The following is a 19,904-nucleotide window of genomic DNA, read 5'->3' as shown; positions in this document are numbered from 1 at the left end:
TCTACTACTGTGCCAAATTTGGTGCTTTCCCCACAAAATGCACAATTGTTATGCTATATTTAGCTTAGCTGCCGGACTATATTGACAAATCTGCAATTGGAATTTCATTTGAGGTTGAAATGACCGCGGGAGATCGTGTGATAGTGATCACGTCCTGGCTGGACATCTTCTTCTTCAGTAGCTCATAACTTTGAGTGAAATGCGATCGAGTTAAAAATAGTCAGAATTTCACCAAATCTGTTTCATTCGTTTGTTAATACTAGGGCATGCCCGTACTATATATATGCCCGTACTATATATCTATCTAAAATTATATCCCCCCCCTCTATTTACATGAAATGGTTTGGTCCATTCGCAACGCCAAAGCGAACGGCGAACGGCTTGCGAGTACAGTGACAATCCCCCCCCTCTATTTACATGAAATGGTTTCGTCCATTCGCAACGACCACAGAACCCCCCCCCTCTATTTACATGGAATGGTTTGGTCCATTCGCAACGCCAAAGCGAACGGCGAACGGCTAAATCGCCATAGCTCGGTAAGTACTTGTCCGATTAATTTCAAACCTTGAAAAGGCACATCCTCGGGTCCCCAGCAATATACCTGGCAAGTTTCAAGTATATCGGACCGGTAGTTGTCGAGAAATCGTTGTCGCATACATACACACACACATACACACAGAGATTAGTGGAATTATAGATAGATGCCTCACCTATTGATAATTCTGCAATTTGAATTTCATTTGAGGTTGAAATGACTGCGGGAGATCGTGTGATAGTGATCACGTCCTGGCTGGACATCTTCTTCTTCAGTAGCTCTTAACTTTGAGTGAAATGCGATCGAGTTCAAAATAGTCAGAATTTCATCAATTCTGTTTCATTCGTTTGTTAATACTAGGGCATGCCCGTACTATATATATGCCCGTACTATATATCTATCTAAAATTATATCCCCCCCCTCTATTTACATGAAATGGTTTGGTCCATTCGCAACGCCAAAGCGAACGGCGAACGGCTTGCGAGTACAGTGACAATCCCCCCCCTCTATTTACATGAAATGGTTTGGTCCATTCGCAACGCCGGCACACGCGATCGTTCGCTGCTCACTGATTGGTTGAATCGTTTTTTGGACATAGCTCGGTAAGTAATTGTCCGATTAATATGAAACCTTGAAAAGGCACATCCTCGGGTCCCCAGCAATATACCTGGCAAGTTAAAAGTATATCGGACCCGTGGTTGTCGAGAAACAGCGGTCACAGACAAACAAACGTACAGACAGAGATTACTGGAATTATAGATAGATGCCTCACCTATTGATAATTCTGCAATTGGAATTTCATTTGAGGTTGAAATGACCGCGGGAGATCGCGTTATCGTGAGCACGTTCTGGAAGGACAAATTGGTGTGTTTCTTCTTCTTTCAACAATAAAGACTTATAGCTTCGAGAGCGTACATCCAGTCATCTTGAAATTTTGCACACTTCCTCCGCTTGATGAGAGCTACATTGCGTTAAAAAGTCAAGTCGATCCATGCAGTGGTTCAAGAGTTACAAGCTTTTTAAAATTTAACTTCCATTATTTATTGCGGCCAAACCATGTGACTTATCAAAACGTCTCAAGTGACGTTGAAACATCCCCCCATGAGGAACATTTGTGTAAAGTTTTCACTCGATATCTCCACAAATTATGGAGGTGATACCATTTCTAGTTTGAGCTTTAAAACGTCATAATTCTGAAACCATGTGTCGGATGACGTCGTGCTCGCTGACGTTTTTTTTCGACATGGGTATGCGAATACTCATGCCAAGGTTGGGCTCGATCCGTTCAGCCGTTGTGGAGAAAAAGGGGTTTTTGTGTTTTTTTCACGAAAAACAAGATGGCGGCCGAACCATGTGACGTATGACTTCGAAATTTTTTGCAATCTGAGTTTTTTTTAAATAAGCATCTGGGAAAAAAATCCCATTTTCGGGAGAGAAAATTGTTTGACGAATTCTAACCTCTTAACGTTAGCATTTTTAATATACTCGATACACATGCCTTTTGTTCCCATTGAAGAGTTCTTCAGAATGAGCCATTCCTCAAATTTTTCCATTGGGCCGTTTCGGAGATACAGAGGGGAAAAGTTGAATTTGTTTTACAAGATGGCGCCCATACCACGTGACCTATGACGTCATCATTAGCATTAAAAAATTCTAGGAGCCGAGACGATCATTTGATGAAAATTTCCTGTCAATCCGACCAGCGGTTGCTGAGAACATTAATTATGAAGTTTTCGGAGGTGCAAAATAGGGCGGAAGAATAATAATAAGAAAAACTCTAGCAGTAATAATAGGTTACTCTCCATTTCATGAAGAGTAAACCTAAAAATTACTGGTACTGAATGCAATAATGTATTTTTATTTTGAGGAAATGGTTGTACCTCCTGAGTTGTCCCATCAATGAAGGTCACTGTCCAAATTTCACGCTTCAAAATACACTTTTCAGGGGTCAGTGAGAACCCTGTTCATTGGTCCGGAAATCCTTTTGAGAAAAACGTTTTCAAAACGGGTTTATTGGCTCGAATGTGAAGAAAAGGTTCACTGGTCTGTAGGTTCACTGGACCACAAATGGAAAGTGGAAAGTGAGCCTTTTTGAACAGTGAACCTTCGGACCAGTGACATGAATGAGCTGTAAATGTGCTGTCACCTGAAACATTCCTGTGTTGGATTCCTTGCTCGAAAAATAAAAATAGTTTTTCTTGTCAAATTTCTCTTGCAGTCTTTCACAACCTTGTTCCCTTGTTCTTAACTTGTTCTTAACTAATCCCTTACCTTAACTAATCCCTTGTTCTTAACTTGTTCTTAACTAATCCCTTACCTTAACTAATCCCTTGTTCTTAACCACATTCATCATTCTCTTCCTTCATTGTAATTACTGTTTATTGGCAGTGATGTTCTAATGCAGATAATCTTTAAATACAGTCGATTAGCCAACACGAAATTCAACATGGCGGCCATTTTGATGAAATGGCCACCAAAATTACCAGCAGGTACCTCTCCTCATGTCTTGCTTCTCTCAGAGACCCAATTGTCACATAATGTTCTTGTTAATTCATTTTACATTTCAAGCTGCAATCTTCATTCACGATGCCGCTTCAAAGGAGAAGTTAGGGTCGGGTTAGGGTTAGGGTTATCTACTCCAACATCAACACGTCTGCTGTCCGCCCTGTGGACCCCAAATCTCCAAACTTTGATGTCAGATCTGGCTTTAGATTTGTTTCACGACCATCACTATTTTTCTCTGTTTCACTTTCTGCTCTCCCAACTCCACAAACTTCATCGCTTTCTTTGAAGATCTTAATTCCTGCAATGAGGCCATGACATCCCAACATCCTCAAGCAGAATTCCTCCATTTAGGAGACTTCAATAAACACCACAGGGAGGGCTTGAAATCATCGCACACAGATGTTGGGGGAGTTGAAGCTCTTATATTTTCCATTCTCAATGATTTGGCACAAATTATTACCCACCCGACCCATATCCCAGATCGTCATGACCACTTGTCCAATACTTGGGATTTGTTCTTCATCTCCAATCTGTTGCGTTGCAGCTACACAATTTAACCACCAATTGGTTCTTCTGACCACAACCTTGTGAACATCACTTTGCTTACCACCACTTCTCCTCCGACTGCTCCGACTAAATACCAGTGTTCGCACTTCAATAGCACCAACTGGACTTGTTTACGAAATATATTTTCTGGTTTTCCATGGAAAGATGACTGCCTCTCCTCAGGCGATGCCTCCATCTCTGCTGAACGTATAGCTGAGGTTATTGTTGCAGTAATGGAAGCTTATATCCCCTTCCCTTTCAAGTTTATCTCTCCTACCAACTCTCGGTTCAATAATTCCTGCTGTGCGGCCATTCTTCGTGCAAAGGATGCGGCAAAAAGGACATGGAAAAAGTCTTCTTCCTCCAACTCTCATTCAGCTTGCATATCTGCCAGAAATAATTTAAAACATGTTATTTGTGAGGCGAAGCATTCCCTTATCCAAAATAAATGTGACAACATCTCATCTTCTTCCACCGATAGATCTTTCTGGTCCTCAGCTAAAAGTGTCACCAACAACTTCTGTCGCTCGACCTGACCTTCACTTTTCCGTTCCGATGATACCATAGCTGTCTCTATGACTGACAGAGCAACTCTTTTTGGTTCTCTTTTCTCCTCTAATTCCACACTGCATGACGAACATTCCATCTCCCTCAGATGTTCCCTCAGAAATCTCATGCCACTTCCAATAATCTCTTTTCATGTAGTCAAAAAAGTACCCCCCTATCTGGACACAAGCAAGTCATACAGACAAGAGACACATACCTCCTTGTGCATTGAAGGAGGGTCTTCAGAACTTGCTCGTTTGTTTTGTTTAAAACCCCAATCTTTACGTCTTTCCTGGAAGCATGCCTCACCCCCAGCCTATTTTGAAGAAGGGTGATCGTTCAAATCTTTCCAACTACCGTCCTATTGCTCTGACTTCCACTATTTCCATTGTCTTTGAATGTCTCCTCAATAACCATTTCCTCAAGCATCTTGAATCTTAGTCTTATATCTGACCATCAATATGGCTTTCGCATACCTACCGGTGATATCCTTTCTTACATTACGAATGTCTGGGCATCTTCTCTGAGAGGCTTTGGGGAATCCTTTGTTGGAGGCCTTGATATCTCAAAATCCTTTGACAGAGTTTGGCATTGGGGTCTGATATCCAAGCTTCCCTCTTTCGGCTTTCCTCCTTCACTCTGCTCTCTCATATCGAGCTTTCTCTCCGACTGCTCTGTCTCCATAAATGTTTATGGTTCAACATCTTCCTCCTTCCCCATCAACAGTGGTGTCCATCAGGGTTCTGTCCTGTCTCTGACACTCTTCCTTCTTTTTATCAATGACCTTTTTCTTCTAAAAATAATCAAATGCACTCGTATGTTGATGATTTGACATTACATTCCTCCATGTTTGCCCATCTGCCCATCTTCCCTCATTCGATCTGCATCTCGTTTGATCACACCCACCTCTTTAAATTCAGATTTGGACAAGATTTCCCAATGGGGCAAATGTAATTAGGTTAAGTTTAATGCTTCTAAAACTCAATGTCTTCCCATCTCTCTCTAAAACTTCTCTAAACTCTCCAATCTTCTTTGAAAGCTCCACAATTACACCATGTGATTCCATAAACCTACTAGGTATTACCCAAACATAAAATGTATCCTGGAATCCACACATTGGAGAAATAGCTCCGTCTGCCTCAAATAAACTAGGAGTCCTGTTCAGATGTTGAAGATTATTTTCCTCTCAACAGTTGCTTCAACTATATTGTAGAATTATAAAGACCTCTGCAAGCCAGGAGGAGGCGAGTTATCGCAGGCATTCAAATTCAAACCTGTCCCTGATCCTCTTAATTAATAAAATGAATTGTAATGACAATGAGATAGAAATAGTTTAGTTCTTTGATGAATCATAATAAAAACTATGCTACAGTTCATAATGATCTTGTAGAAAAGAAGTAATTATATCATTGAGATGTGTGTATTTCTATGTATTACAAACTTCGGAATTCAAGAGTATAACTCAGACTCTGGTGGACTCAAAAGTTGCCTTGTGATGGAAAGATATACATATCGTTCATGTGCAGTCTTGTGTAAATACTAAGTGGGGAATAGAGTTTGTGAAACAAAGAACAGAACTTCTCTGTAATCACGCTACCCGCTGAGAAGATAATGGCTATCAAACTTCCTCGGCCCCCAATCTGCTCCCTCCCTACTTCTTGCTTCCTAATCAGCGATCCCCATCCCCCAGATCTACCCCTCCCTAATCCATCATCAGAATCTCCTCCCCCCTACCCCCTCCTACTGTGAAGACCCAATCATCATTCTCCTATTGTTCAAAATGATATAAATTGAGCTAAGTTCGCTCAATCGGTGAAGAATTCTCATTTCGACCCGGGTCCTGTGCGGTGAGTTTTATATATAATGTATTTCTGTTGTAACCAAATGAGTATTTTCCCAATGTTATTCAAAATATTGACAAGTGTTCATGGCTTGTTTATGTGCATAAACCTGTTCTTCAACAATATAAAGGATTGATTCGTCCTTGTACAGAGTACTGCTCTTACATCTGAGGAGGGTCTAGCTCCATATACTTACTGGACAGAATTGAATCCAAAGTAATCTGATTTATCAACTCTCCCAATCTGACATCAAAACTCCACCCGCTCAAATTACACCACAAAGTTAGCTTTCTTTCTCTTTTCGACAGATATTACTTCAGTTTTTGCTCCCAAGAACTTGCTGCTTGTGTACCTCCGCCATTAGTGAGACCACAAAATATTTGACAAGCCACGACATCTCATGATTATTGTGTGGCCATTGGAAACTCAAGGGTGGGCCGTTATGATGCTCGTTTCTTCCTCTCCACTGCCAAACTCTGGAAATCTTTACCTTCTCATGTCGTTCCAAACACTTATGACGTTCCCCTTTTTAAAACTCTGATTTTTTACTTCCTCAAAAACTCTGCGACTGTTCTCTCTTCACGTTTCTCTCAGTGCAGTTTTATTTTACGCCGGCCTCGATGAGGACTATATACTCCGTGAGTGGACCAATCAACATTTAAGAAGAAAAATTGCTAAAATGCGCCGTAAACTTTTTGGTTCACGAGTTATCAAGTGACCACTATATTCGTCATGTGTGTGGGTCTGTCTGTCCGCAGCATAACTACCCGACGATGTCATCCAATCTTGATGAAACTTGGGTGGGAGGTTGATATCATGATCGAGTTGTGTCCTGCCGAGAGTGGGCGTATGTGCCCATTTTGGGCGGAGCCACGCCCAGAAAAGACGTCTTTTTCGGGGGTAATCGAGTTCAAGCTACATCTTCTCCGAGGGTTTTGGTGGAATATGACAGGGATTTCGACATTTGGTGAGGCCAATGTCATGTGTCTAGCCCCATGGAGCTCGATTTTTCATTTTTCATTTTTCTCCGAATTTTCAGTATTGTGGGGCTAAAACAAACCTCATAACTGATTATACATTATTTTCTATCTCATTTCAAGGTCAGTAACCTTTGTTTTGACATTTCCGGGCCTGGCCTGTCTGGGCCTGTTTCGGTTATAGTCCGTCCTTTGTCATTGAATACCACTCGCTCATGAACGATCGGCATCTCCTGACTTGTAAATATTGAATTTAGGATGCTTGAGTATCAATACAGAATCACTGAACTACATAGGATACATAAAAGAGGTTGTTAAAATTTATCTTATTGATAAAAGACAACTCAAAGGCGAGTGTGCGTATGGCGAGGCCACCTTGGCAGCCCACGAGAGACAGGTAACCAAGCTTTTAATGTGGATAGTCTGTCTTTTCATCTGTGACTAGAATATCTCAAAAAGTTAACTGTTCTCCTTTGTGGCACCTTAAATGATTCCTCAAAGACCTTACATTTGAGAAAGTCTCTGCACAAACCGGACACATGTACGGACGCTATCTCATGTGAATCCGCTCGTGAGTCCGACAGTGCGTTGATCGAATGAACCCTTTACCACAAACATTGCATGTATAAGGGCGCTCTCCTGTGTGAATCCGCTCGTGAGTCCGACAGTGCGTTGATCGAATGAACCCTTTACCACAAACATTGCATGTATAAGGGCGCTCTCCGGTGTGAATTCGCTTGTGAATCTGACAGTCCGATGCCAAAATGAACCCCTTACCACAAACATTGCATGTATAAGGGCGCTCGCCTGTGTGAATCTGCTCGTGAGTCCGACAGTTCGTTGATCGAGTGAACCCCTTCCCACAAACATTGCATGTATGCGGGCGCTCTCCTGTGTGAATCCGCTCGTGAGTCTGACAGTCCATTGCTCGTGTGAACCCCTTACCACAAACACTGCATGTATACGGGTGCTCTCTCGTGTGAATCCGCTCGTGAGTCCGACAGTGCGTTGATCGAGTGAACCCCTTACCACAAACATTGCATGTATAAGGGCCCTCTCCTCTGTGAATCCGCTCGTGAGTCCGACAGTCCGTTGCTCGTGTGAACCCCTTACCACAAACATTGCATGTATAAGGGCGCTCTCCGGTGTGAATTCGGTTGTGAATCTGACAGTCCGATGCCCAAATGAACCCCTTACCACAAACATTGCATGTATAAGGGCGCTCGCCTGTGTGAATCCGCTCGTGAGTCCGACAGTGCGTTGATCGAGTGAACCCCTTACCACAAACATTGCATGTATATGGGCGCTCTCCGGTGTGAATTCGCTTGTGAATCTGACAGTCCGATGAACAAATGAACCCTTTACCACAAACATTGCATGTATACGGGTGCTCGCCTGTGTGAATCCGCTCGTGAGTCTGACAGTGCGTTGATCGAGTGAACCCTTTACCACAAACATTGCATGTATATGGGTGCTCTCTCGTGTGAATCCGCTCGTGAGCCCGACAGTGCGTTGATCGAGTGAACCCCTTACCACAAACATTGCATGTATACGGGCGCTCGCCTGTGTGAAATTTCACGTGCCTCTGAGGCGTTGTTGAAGAACCGAATCTCTTTTGGCACACCTTACAGGTGTACTGTTTCTTTCTTGTGTGAATCTCAAAATGACTCACGAACATGCTTTTATTTTGCATTGAACAAGAATATTCAGTGCATTTGAACTCTTCATCATTGGGAACTTGTCGGTTCCTCTCCTTGTGCCTCTTCAAATCTGCCTTTCTGGTGAAGCTGTGAGAGCACGAGGTGCAGGTGAACTTCTTGATGGGCTTCTTCTGTTCTCCTGTGAAGAGCATTCGTCAATGTTAAAAAATGTCAGCACCTAGTTTACACTGAATGGAAGCTTAAACTCCCGACGCCAAATTGTATGTTGAGAACATATCAAGTTCAATAATGAACATAAACGCTCTCTAAATAATCTGCAATAAGTTGACATTCTGTAATTCTAGAGCCCAGCGAGTCCTGCCGTTAGGAAGTGTTTTGTCCCAGAATGTTCTGGTTGAACCTGTCACTCTCCAAATCATCACAAATTAACATATACCATACAGGTACACAGGCAACGAAATGCAATGAAAGACTATTCTGCCCATCTTGCCGACACCACTGTCAAATCCACAAATGTGGGGGCATTGTTCGAATAGGGTAAAGCAAGGATTTTTTTTACTCTGCATGGTTTTGGCTCATGGAAGAGCATTGACACAGAACAAATCAGGACACAACATAGCAAAAGGAACAGCTCAGGAGAAAAGTGGAAACGCGAACGGCAGGGCAGAGGGAGAAAATAGACTGAGACGAACAAACGGGGGCTGAAGGACAATGCAAATGGTGGAGAAGATGGATACATAAGCAACATTTTATGGAAGGGTAGAGTGGTTCATCAGGTGTAGAAAAGATCATGATTTTAGATGGGTGATGACTTGAGATAGTGGTGAACAGCTGTCTTAAAGATATGGAAGGAAGGATGGCATTGAGGAGAGAATAGCAGGTGGTTCCACAGGTGGGAAAAAGAGGAATAAAAGAGTGGAGGTGAGTATTGGTTCTGGATTTTGGCATTTTCACTCGGAGAGGGTTGCTGGTGGACCGAGTGTATCTTGCAGAAAGCTGAGGGAGACAAAGCACGGAGAGGGCAGAAGGTGCAAGTCTTGACAAGTCACCATCAGGTTTTAGAGGAGGGAGACAAGTTTGAAAGCCCATTCTTAAGATTGGACAGGTGTTGTTTCTGGCTCTCCACAGAAGAGACACACTTATTGCGAGCTTTGTGGCATGATCGGAGGTTGTCTTCAGTTGGATTTGCTTTCCAGGAGGAAAATGCAAGTTGTTTTAAAGCAACTGCCTCACCACAGGATTCAGAGTACCAAGAATGGGAAGATGGGTAAGATAATTGAAGACGAGATCGATGGCTGGACCGAACGCACGCACACAAGCAAGCACACCGAAAACAGGCTCCTTTTATCTATTAGATGCCCAAAACCAAGGACACTGCACAAATTGCTTTGAGAAGACAGGACTGAGCCAATGGGACAAGTGTAGGTTCTGTATGGCAGAAACACAAAGCACAAGCCACTTCCGATGCTGATGTAAAAACCTCATGTCAGAAAAGCTGTGCACACAAAGGCACAATAAAGTACGTGGAGTAATCCACCGGCACATCTGCAAAAAATTCAATATCCCTGTTTCAGAAAACTCATGGAAGCATGATCCAAAAGCAATCATTGAAAATAATAACGTCATGCTCATGTGTGACCTGATGTTACCATCCACGGTGAAGATCGAAAAAAAGCACTGCGACTGGACGTAGCACTCAGGAACAAAAAGGAAAAGACAGCAATGCTAATTGAGGTTTCAGTAACCAGTGAGTTTGGTCTAAATAATGCAGAAATCAAGAAAATCACCAAATATCAAGACCTCAAGAATGAAGTGAAAAGATCCTGGAAGCTGATGAACGCCAAAATTGCACCAGTGATAATTGGGGCAACGGGAATGATAAAGAAGAACCTTGCAGAGATTAAAAAACCCATCCATGGGAACATTACCACAAACAAACTGCAGTTGGAGGCTGTATGGAGCTCAGTGGTATGGTATCCATGGAAATCTCCTTGCATGGCTTGCGGACTTCCTCTCTGGTCACAGACAACGTGTGGTCCTGAATGGATTTCTCTCATCTCCCCTTCCTGTTCAGGCTGGAGTTCCCCAAGGCAGTGTTCTGGGGCCTGTGCTTTTTCTGGTCTTTATCAATGATCTCTCCGACTCTCTGGAAAATCCTCTCTATCTCTTTGCTGATGACTCCACTCTCTGCCGCTCCATTCCTGTTCCCTCAGATCAGCAGTCTGCAGCCTCCTCACTCTCTGAAGACCTGGACAAAATCACAGACTGGTCAAACAAGTGGAACATGTCTTTCAATCCTCACAAATCTCACACTCTTACTATGTCTCTCCGAAAAGATAGACTGGACAACCCTCCCATATACTTTCTCAACAATCCTCTCCAAGAAGTTCTGTCGCTCAAGCTTTTGGGTCAACCTATCTGCCATGATCTATCTTGGGAAAACCACATTTCCAAGCTGGCCTCCAGAGCCAGTCGCAGACTGGGCATCCTCCGTCATGCGAAGTCCTTCCTTGGCACACCTGAGCTCCTCAACACATACAAGGCTTTCATCCACAGCACAATGGAATACTGTTCTCGCCTCTGGGCTGGTGCTCCTGCCTCACACCTAGCTCGTATTCACGCTGATGAAACCAAAGCCTTCAGAATCATTGGAATCTCCCGTGATGAAGCCAACTCCAAAGGCCTTTCACTCGCTCACGACAGGCAGGTTGGTGGTCTTTCTGTCTTCTACCGACTCCTCTCCAGCCTACGTCCCCCAGGTCTGTCTGTGCTCTGTCCACCAAATATTCCTGCAGGACGCACAAGATCTGCCAGCAACCCTCTTATGGTGAAACTGCCAAAATCAAGGCTCTCTGCTCACCTTCACTCTTTCATTCCCCTTTTCTCCCACCTCTGGAAGAAACTCCCTCACTCTCTTCAATCCTACTCCTCCCTCCAGGTCTTTAAAACAGCTGTTCACCACCATCTCTTATCTTCCCCCATCCAAAACCTTGATCTTTTCTACCCCCGCTAATTCACCCCAGATCCACCTTGTTTGAAATTCCAACTTCTTTCCTGGAAGTCCTGTCAGTGTCCATATGTTTTATACCTCTCCCACCGCCCCCTTCCCATGCCCCCCCCCCAAAGCCCTCGCCCTCTCTCAGATCTCTCGATGTCTCCATGTCTCTCGGTCCCTGCTCTCAAATGTTGTGTGAGTGTCCTTCCCCCTCTCCCCATCTTGTCTACCGCTCACGATGTTATATGTTTTATGTGTCGGTTTGTCTTTCTGTGTGATTAATGTCAGCTCTTACATGAGCCTCGATCTTGTACACAAAAAAAAAAGGCCTCGAGGAGCCAAAAGACCCAGATGACCCAAAAGCCCTCCCCCCCCTCAAAATCCGGCAGGCAGGTGTGCTCCCCGAAGGTGAAGACCAATAAAAAAATTTGGTCCAATGGACCAACGGGGACCCCCTAGTAAGGAGTAAAAGCATAACAATGAAATAGACCTCCTTCATTTAAATGTTATTTGGCCATCAAGAAAAAGGTCTTTCACCCATGTTGATGTTTTTTTTTCATATTGTGCCACCAGATCACAGTGCAATCATGTGATATTCATTACTTCCTCGGAAACGACCGACACACGTCGCTGTAAACAAAATGGCCGACACGGCCCATGTGATCAGAATCTTTCGGACCTGCCACGTCGGGACTCCATTTATACAGGGACTCTAGTGTGGGTGGTGAATCAGGACATCAGGACTTTTGAAACCTCAGAATGGACTTTCCAAATGTAGGTTTATGTATATGATGGTTTTAAATAAAGTTTATCACAAAATGTCCATAATTGTTCCAACTCACCATCGTCCAGGTCTCTTCTGGCATCTTTAGGAACAAACGAGTCCAATTCTTCTACCTTGATGCGCATGTCTCCAGTCGGTCGTCCCGTCTCCAGGGCGACGGTCCATCCCGATCCTCGCCCCGCATGGCTCGACTCTATGCAGCGACAGAGCTCCGCGTACATGGTGAAGGTGAACTTTCGTGTGGCCAAAGCGCAGAGTCGAACCCTCACCGGAGCGGGCTCGGCTCGGGCACAGAGAGCCCCGAAGATCTTGATCCCCATCTCCGTAACCAGAGCTCGGAGAGACTCCTCTGATAGACCCTGGATCTTCAGCCAGGCCGGGATGAGACCGAGGCCTCCTAGATCTCTCACCGACTCCATTGTCCATTGGGAACTCACATCGAGAGATTCAAAATAAATAAATAAATCGCACGTGTTGCACCTTCAACATGTCGCAGATCTTCAAGCAGTTCGCGTTGCTGCTGCAGATCGTGGTGGGGGTCGATTTTTGAAGTGTGCACCTATTGGTCGATCAGCTGCCTGAACACACCTACAGTTGTCTCTTGACTCCACCCACCCAAGGCTGAGACGAAATGATATTGCCTCCATCTTGTTTCCAAGTTGGCCTAACATTACGCTTGTATAGGCCTCTGCTGATTATACACCGTCCAGCTTTGTTACGTCAGATTTCACATGGCTTTCTTTGGGTTAAGTGTAAATTATAAATAAAGTTTAATTAAGCCCGTACACGTTTCCCATAAAAGTATTGTTCCGTAATATTTCATCGTCACCATATGCGTGTTTTCGAATCGACTCATTGCCGGATTTTAACCCTCTGGAGTCTTCAAGCTGATTCTATCGGCTTCACGCAGGCGCCGAAATGTCTCCAAGCCGAATTTATTGGCTCTGCACGCATTCAAATTTACCGCGCAATTACCGCCTCCTGGATTCGATGTGCCTGCTGTCATTCCGCAAATGATTCAGGTGGACTGAAGTGCGGTGCTACGCACGCTACTTGTTAGCAAGGAGAAAGCGGACAATGCGGTAAGTTGAAAGAGTCTTTATTACAAGAGCTCCACTGTCGCACTCGAGCGCCCCGGGCTGCGCGCCCGGTGTATATCCCGAGGCCACGCCCACCCCTCGGGCGTGTCCGCCGCCCACTTGGTGCGCGGAATGATGCCATCACGCCAGTGAGCTTTCTTGTCCGCCACACGCGCCCCCCCCAGAATTCCCGCGCACCTGGAGGGCCAGTTTGCGGGGCAAACGGATGACCCGGCCGAAACGCCCTCTGGCGACTGGCGGCATCCGGGGTGCAGGGATGCCAGCCGGGATGCCTCCGGCTGTAGCCGGGATGGGTGCAGGACCGGGGGGCGGCATGCCGGCGGGGCTGGGCGGTGCCAGGGGTCCGCCCGCAGGGGGGCGGCCTCGACGCGGGGGCCGAGCCACCGGCGGTGGGTGGTCCACGTCGAGGTGGGCCGGCTTGAGTCGATCCACTGAGATGCGGTCGGGAGTACCGCCGATGTCCAAGGTGAAATGTTTCACCCCGGTCTCCAGCACGCGGAAAGGCCCGTCGTACGGGGGCCGCAGTGGTGTCCGGTGGGCGTCGTACAGGACGAAGACGTACTCTGCAGTGCGAAGCTCCGGGGCGACGTGCGTAGGTGGGTGCCCGTGGTGCACCGTCGGCACCGGGGCGAACCTCCGGGCGGTCTCCTGCAGCGCGGAGCGCTCCTGCGCCGCGGACCATGGTGCAGTGGGGTCGGGGAGGAACTCGCCGGGCACCCGCAGCTGTTGTCTGAAGACCAACTCCACCGCGGATGCGCGCAGGTCGTCCTTGGGTGCCGTCCGGAGGCCCAGCAGGACCCAGGGGAGCCTGCCAACCAGCCGCCGTCGTGGAGGGTGGCCCGGAGCGCGGCCTTCAATGAGCGGTGGAACCGCTTGCACAGGCCGTTGGCCTGGGGGTGGTAGGCCGTGGTTCGGTGCAGCTGGACCCCAAGCCCCCGCACGACTGCCCCCCAGAGCTCCGAGGTGAACTGGGGGCCGTGGTCGGACGAGATGACCGAGGGGGCGCCGAACCGGGCGACCCAGGTGGCGATGAACGCCTGCGCGACGTCCGCCGCCGTTGTTGCCGCCAAAGGCACGGCCTCCGGCCACCGGGTGGTGCGGTCCACCATGGTGAGGACATGGGTGAAACCCCGCGAGGGGGGCAGAGGTCCCACCAGGTCCACGTGAACGTGGTCGAACCTACGTTCCGGCACCGTAAACGGGGCCAATGGGGCTTGGGTGTGTCGGTGCACCTTCGCGCGCTGGCACGCGAGGCACGTCCTGGTCCAGCCGCGGACGGCCTTCCGGAGGCAATGCCAGACAAACTTGTAGGCGACCAACCTCTGGGAGGCCTTCGTGCCCGGGTGGGACAGGCCGTGGATGGCGTCAAAAATCTGGCGCTGCCAGCCCGCGGGCACGATGGGGCGAGGCCGCCCGAGGGAGACATCGCACAAGAGGGCCATGCCCGCGCCGTCGAATGGCACCTCGGTGACGCGGAGGCCCATGACGGCGGTCCACAAGGCCTGGACGCCGGGGTCGGCGGCCTGGTCCGCCGCCATCCGGGCATAGTTGATGCCAAGGTGGACTGCGTGGGCGATGGACCGGGAAAGGCAATCCACCACCGGGTTGTCCTTCCCCGCGACGTGCCGGATGTCCGTCGTATATTCGGACACGGCTGAGGTGACGCTGCTGCCAGGCCGACCACGGCTCGGCGACTTTGACCATCGCGAAGACCAGTGGCTTGTGGTCGACGAAGGTCGTGAACGCACGGCCCTCGAGCAGATGGCGGAAGTGCCTGACCGCCAGGTGAAGCCCAAGCAACTCGCGGTCGAAGGTACTATAACGGCGTTCGGGCGGGCGAAGCTGCCGGCTGAAGAACGCCAGCGGTTGCCAGGCACCACGCACCCATTGCTCGTGCACCGCGCCCACCGCGTAGACCGAGGTGTCGGTGGTGAGGGCGATCGGTGCATCGGGCGCCGGGTGCGCGAGCATGGTGGCGTTAGCCAAGGCGAGCTTCGCACCCGCGAACGCCGCGTCCATCTGCTCGGTCCAGGTAACGTCACCTTTGCCCGGCTTCCCTCGGAGGGCCTCGTGCAAGGGGCGCAGGAGCTGGGCGATGCGGGGCAGGAACTGATGGTAAACGTTTACCATGCCCAGGAACTCCTGGAGCCCCTTGATCGTGCGGGGGCGCGGAAATCCCTTCACCGCCTCCACCTTGGCCGGTAGCGGGACGGCCCCGTGGCTGGTGACGCGGTGCCCCAAAAAGTCGATGTCCGCGACGCCGGAACCAGCACTTGGCGGGGTTCACGATGAGGCCATGCTGGCCCAGGCTTTCGAAAAGCGTGCGGAGATGGTGAAGGTGCGCTTCGCGGGACGCGCTGGCGACGAGGATGTCATCCAGGTAGACGTACAGAAAATCTAAGTCGCGCAAGACGCTGTCCATTAGTCGCTGGAACGCCTGAGCCACATTCTTAAACCGAAGGGCATCCGAAGAAATTCGAAAAGTCCGAATGGCGTGATGACCGCCGTCTTCGGGATGTCCTCCGGCCTGACAGGGACCTGATGGTAGCCGCGTATGAGGTCCACCTTTGAAAAGAAGGACATGCCCGCCAACCGGGCGGAGAAGTCCTGAATGTGGGGGACGGGGTAGCGGTCGGGGGTGGTGGCGTCGTTGAGGCGCCGGTAGTCCCCGCACGGTCGCCATCCACCCCCGGGCTTTGGCACGATGTGGAGCGGCGACGCCCAAGCACTCTCGGAGCGCCGCACGATGCCGAGCCGCTCCAGCATAGCGAACGCCGCTTTAGCTACCGCGAGCTTCGTCGGCTCGAGGCGGCGTGCCCGGGCGAAGACCGGTGGCCCAGCGGTGGGGATGTGGTGTTCCACCCCATGCTCGACGGCCCCCGCCGAGAAGGTGGGCCGCGTGAGGGCCGGGAAGCTGGCGAGGAGGCGGGTGAATTCGTCCGCTGCCGGAAGAGTACAGATCAACCTGGCCGGAACCGAACCGCTCAAAAAGCCGCTCGGCGAGCCGCTCCGGGAGCTGCTCAATGAGGTGGGCAGCGCGCAAGCGAGCGAGCTGAACGTCTCGGCCTGGACAAGCCTTCTGTGCTTTACGTCCACCAACAGGCCATTGGCACAGAGGAAGTCCACGCCAAGCAGTGCCATAGGCACGTCGGCAGTGACGAACGACCACCGGAAAACCTGCCCTCCGAACTGCAGAGAAAGGCAGCGTTTTCCGTATGTGCGAATGGACGTACCGTTGGCAGCAAGCAGCGCGGGGCCCCGGCCCGCGGTCTGCTTGTCGGACGTACTGGCGGGAACGACACTCACCTGCACAGGTAACGTTACCGTGTCGCACAGGTAACGGCACCCGGATAAGGTGTCCGTGATGAACAGTGGGCTGTTTGAATGGCCGGCGCTCAGTGCCACTACCGAGGGCCGGCCTGGGCATTTCCCGACCTGCCGAATGAGCACGGCGGGCGACATTGCCGAGCCTCGTGGCCGAACTTGGCGTGGAAAAAACACCAGGTTGGCAGCGTAGGCGGCGGAGGCCGCGGTTTTCTCCGCGGCGGCGGTGGTGGGCGGGGCATGGCGGCGGCTGTGAGGTGTGCATCAGCATCAGCCACGAGGTGTGCATCAGCCTCGGGATGCGCAACGGCCACGCCAAAACTCGCCTGCGTGTCCAAAGCCGCAAAGAACTTGTCGGCCTCGGCAGCGAGAGCTCGGGGTTCTGTCGTCGCAGAACCGGCCAACGTGAGGCGTACTCGTGCTGGCAGCTGGCGTCGAAATAACGCCCGGAATAGAGCGTTCGGTGTTTCGTCGCCCATCAGCAACAGCATATGGTCCATGCGGACCGACGGTCGCATGTCACCGAGCTCGGGGAGGTCCAGGAGGCGGTCGGCCCGTGCGTCCACCGTGAGGCCGAACATGGCGAGGAGGAGACGCTTGATCGCCTCGTACCTGCCGTCGGCCGGTGGGTTCCTCAGGACCGACACGACGCGGGCGGCCGTGCCGGGCCCGAGGGAGGCGGCCACGTGGCAGTACATGGTCTCGTCCACCGTGATGCCTCAAAGTCGGAACTGGGCTTCTGCCTGCAGGAACCAAACTTCAGCTTGAGCCTCCCAGAACTCGGGGAGTTTGATTGTGACCACGTTGGTTGCCATTGCTGTGGTGGGTTCGGGTGGTCAGCGACGGCTGACCAGAACGTCGGAGGGTCACCAATGAAGCGCGGTGCTACTCGTGCTACTTGTTAGCAAGGAGGAAGCGGACAACGCGGTAAGTTGAAAGTCTTTATTACAAGAGCTCCACTGTAGCACTCGAGCGCTCCGGGCTGCACGCCCGGTGTATATCCCGAGGCCACGCCTACCCCTCGGGCGTGGCCGCCGCCCACTTGGTGCGCGGAATGATGCCATCACGCAAGTGAGCTTTCGTGTCCACCACAGTACAATTCAGGGATGGGGGGTGAAGACCTCGGCGACAAAAAGATTTCCAATTATATGAAGGAAGCCCGCTGCCACAAGTGGTATCGGAAGGTGTTTTTCAATTTATTCCAAAGGGCCAACCTCAACTCTTATATCATTCTTTGAGGTTCTGTGAGGACGTCGTGACCACAGAGAGAACCATTCGCATGTTTCCCAATAACAAACCTTGGGTTACCGCTGAAGTGAAGGCTTGTTTGAAGAAGAAGAAGCGTGCATTCCTGAAGATGGATGACTCGGCCATCAAGGTGGCGAAGAAAGAATTGCGCTCTGTCATTGGCAGGTGTAAACGGTCGTACAAGGATAAGATTGAAGAACAACGACACGATGGTGCTGCTCGTAACACTTGGAGGGGACTCAGGCATATGATGGGCATGGATGAGAGGCTCAAGGATGGTAGATTGTCCACTAATGTTGTAGATTCCAAATTTGTGGATGAATTGAGCGACTTTTACACGAGATTTGATGTTCCAGGAAACCGAGTAAAATGTGAAGCTCTCTGTGAGGATCTGGATACTCGAGCGTGTCCCAAACCTGTTTTTTGTGAACCTGATGTCGTGAGGTGTTTTAGGGCGTTGAGTAAAAGGAAGGCTTGTGGCCCAGATGGCATTAAGTCTTGTATTCTGAAAGAGTTCTGTTTAGAACTTGAGTGATGTTTTTACTCGATTATTTCAGTTACTTTTGGCGACTCACACTGTTCCTATTTGTTGGAAAAAGTCCATTATTATTCCCGTGCCACAAAAGGTTCACCCAAGACAGCTCAATGATTCTCCACCTGTTGCCCTTACCTCCATCTTGTGTAAATGTATGGAGAAATTGATGGTGAAGTTTATAGCATCAGATGTAACTCCTAAACTGGATCCTTTACAATTTGCATACAAACCAAGACGAGGTGTTGAAGATACCTGGCTCAGCTTACTTCATCTAATCACAAGTCACCTTGACCAGAATGGAACCTATGTCCGCGTGTTATTTATTGATTTCTCATCAGCCTTTAACACCATGCAGCCATTTACCCTTCTGAACGTGTTGAGTGACCTGTGCCTGAACCCCCATATCATACTCTGGGTGGAAAGTTTTTTACGGGACCGTCCTCAGCAGGTGAGGGTGAATGGGAGCTTATCAAAGTTATCAATCTTGAATACTGATGCTCCACAAGGCGGTGTATTGTCACCTCTACTGTTCAGTTTGTACACCAATGGATGCGTGGCTCTTAAAGAAGTTTGTAACTTTATGAAGTATGCAGACGATACCGCCATTGTTGGCTGTCTTTCCGATAAATCATCTTTTGTATCTTTACCTCAACGAGATTGACACATTGAATAAGTGGTGTGGGGACTTTTGTCTTACTCCGAATGTGTGCAAAACAAAAGAGATGATTTTGGACTTTCGGAAAGGTCACAATCATGAGCCTGCAACCATAAATGGTGATGAGGTAGAAATTGTTAACAAATTTAAATACCTGGGCAGCTTTATTGATAACAAGCTAACTTTTGATGGAAATACTGATGCTGTGTACAAGAAATCAATGCACAGATTGTATCTTCTCAGGAAGTTGAATTCATTTGGTGTTAGCTCTCGTGTGATGCGGATGTTAACATTTTCTTACTGATCAGTGTTTTATCATTTAATTTGATTTCCTGGTGCAGTTATCTTAATGTGCGGAATGTCACGATTGAGAAAGGTCATGACATTGGCGTTTAAAGCTGGAGGTGGGCCTTCAACTAGTCTTGAGTCTCTATACCTGCGAGCATTGAAAAGGAAGGCGGTGCAGGTGTGTGCTGATGAAAGTCATTTCTTGAACGGACTTTTTGAAAAACTGCCATCAGGGAGACGCTTTCGTGTAAGGAGGATGAAGAAGAACATTTTCAAAAGGTCATTTGTACCATGTGCAATTCAAATGTTAAATTCAAATTCCTCGACATTTTGCTGTTTCGTCAATCTTCCATATTTTATATTT

General features: G+C 48.7%; 1 protein-coding gene across 1 annotated transcript in view; it reads right to left on the bottom strand.

Moving 5' to 3' along the window:
- Window positions 1-12,809, bottom strand: part of LOC144893983 (uncharacterized) — a 35,093-nt gene extending 22,284 nt beyond the window's left edge. The window contains exons 1-3 of the mRNA XM_078785325.1: window positions 12,449-12,809; window positions 8,711-8,789; window positions 7,533-8,533 (exon numbers count right to left, since the gene is read on the bottom strand). Coding sequence (XP_078641451.1) covers window positions 7,533-8,533; window positions 8,711-8,789; window positions 12,449-12,809 — 1,441 coding nt within the window. The remainder of the gene's footprint in view (window positions 1-7,532; window positions 8,534-8,710; window positions 8,790-12,448) is intronic.
- Between the last annotated feature and the right edge of the window lie 7,095 nt (window positions 12,810-19,904).

Source organism: Myxine glutinosa, chromosome 1, assembly GCF_964187855.1.
Source record: "Myxine glutinosa chromosome 1, kmMyxGlut1.1, whole genome shotgun sequence".
Taxonomy (NCBI): domain Eukaryota; kingdom Metazoa; phylum Chordata; class Myxini; order Myxiniformes; family Myxinidae; genus Myxine; species Myxine glutinosa.
The sequence above is the reverse complement of the archived record's forward strand: the minus strand, read 5'-3'. Positions and strand labels throughout refer to the sequence as shown.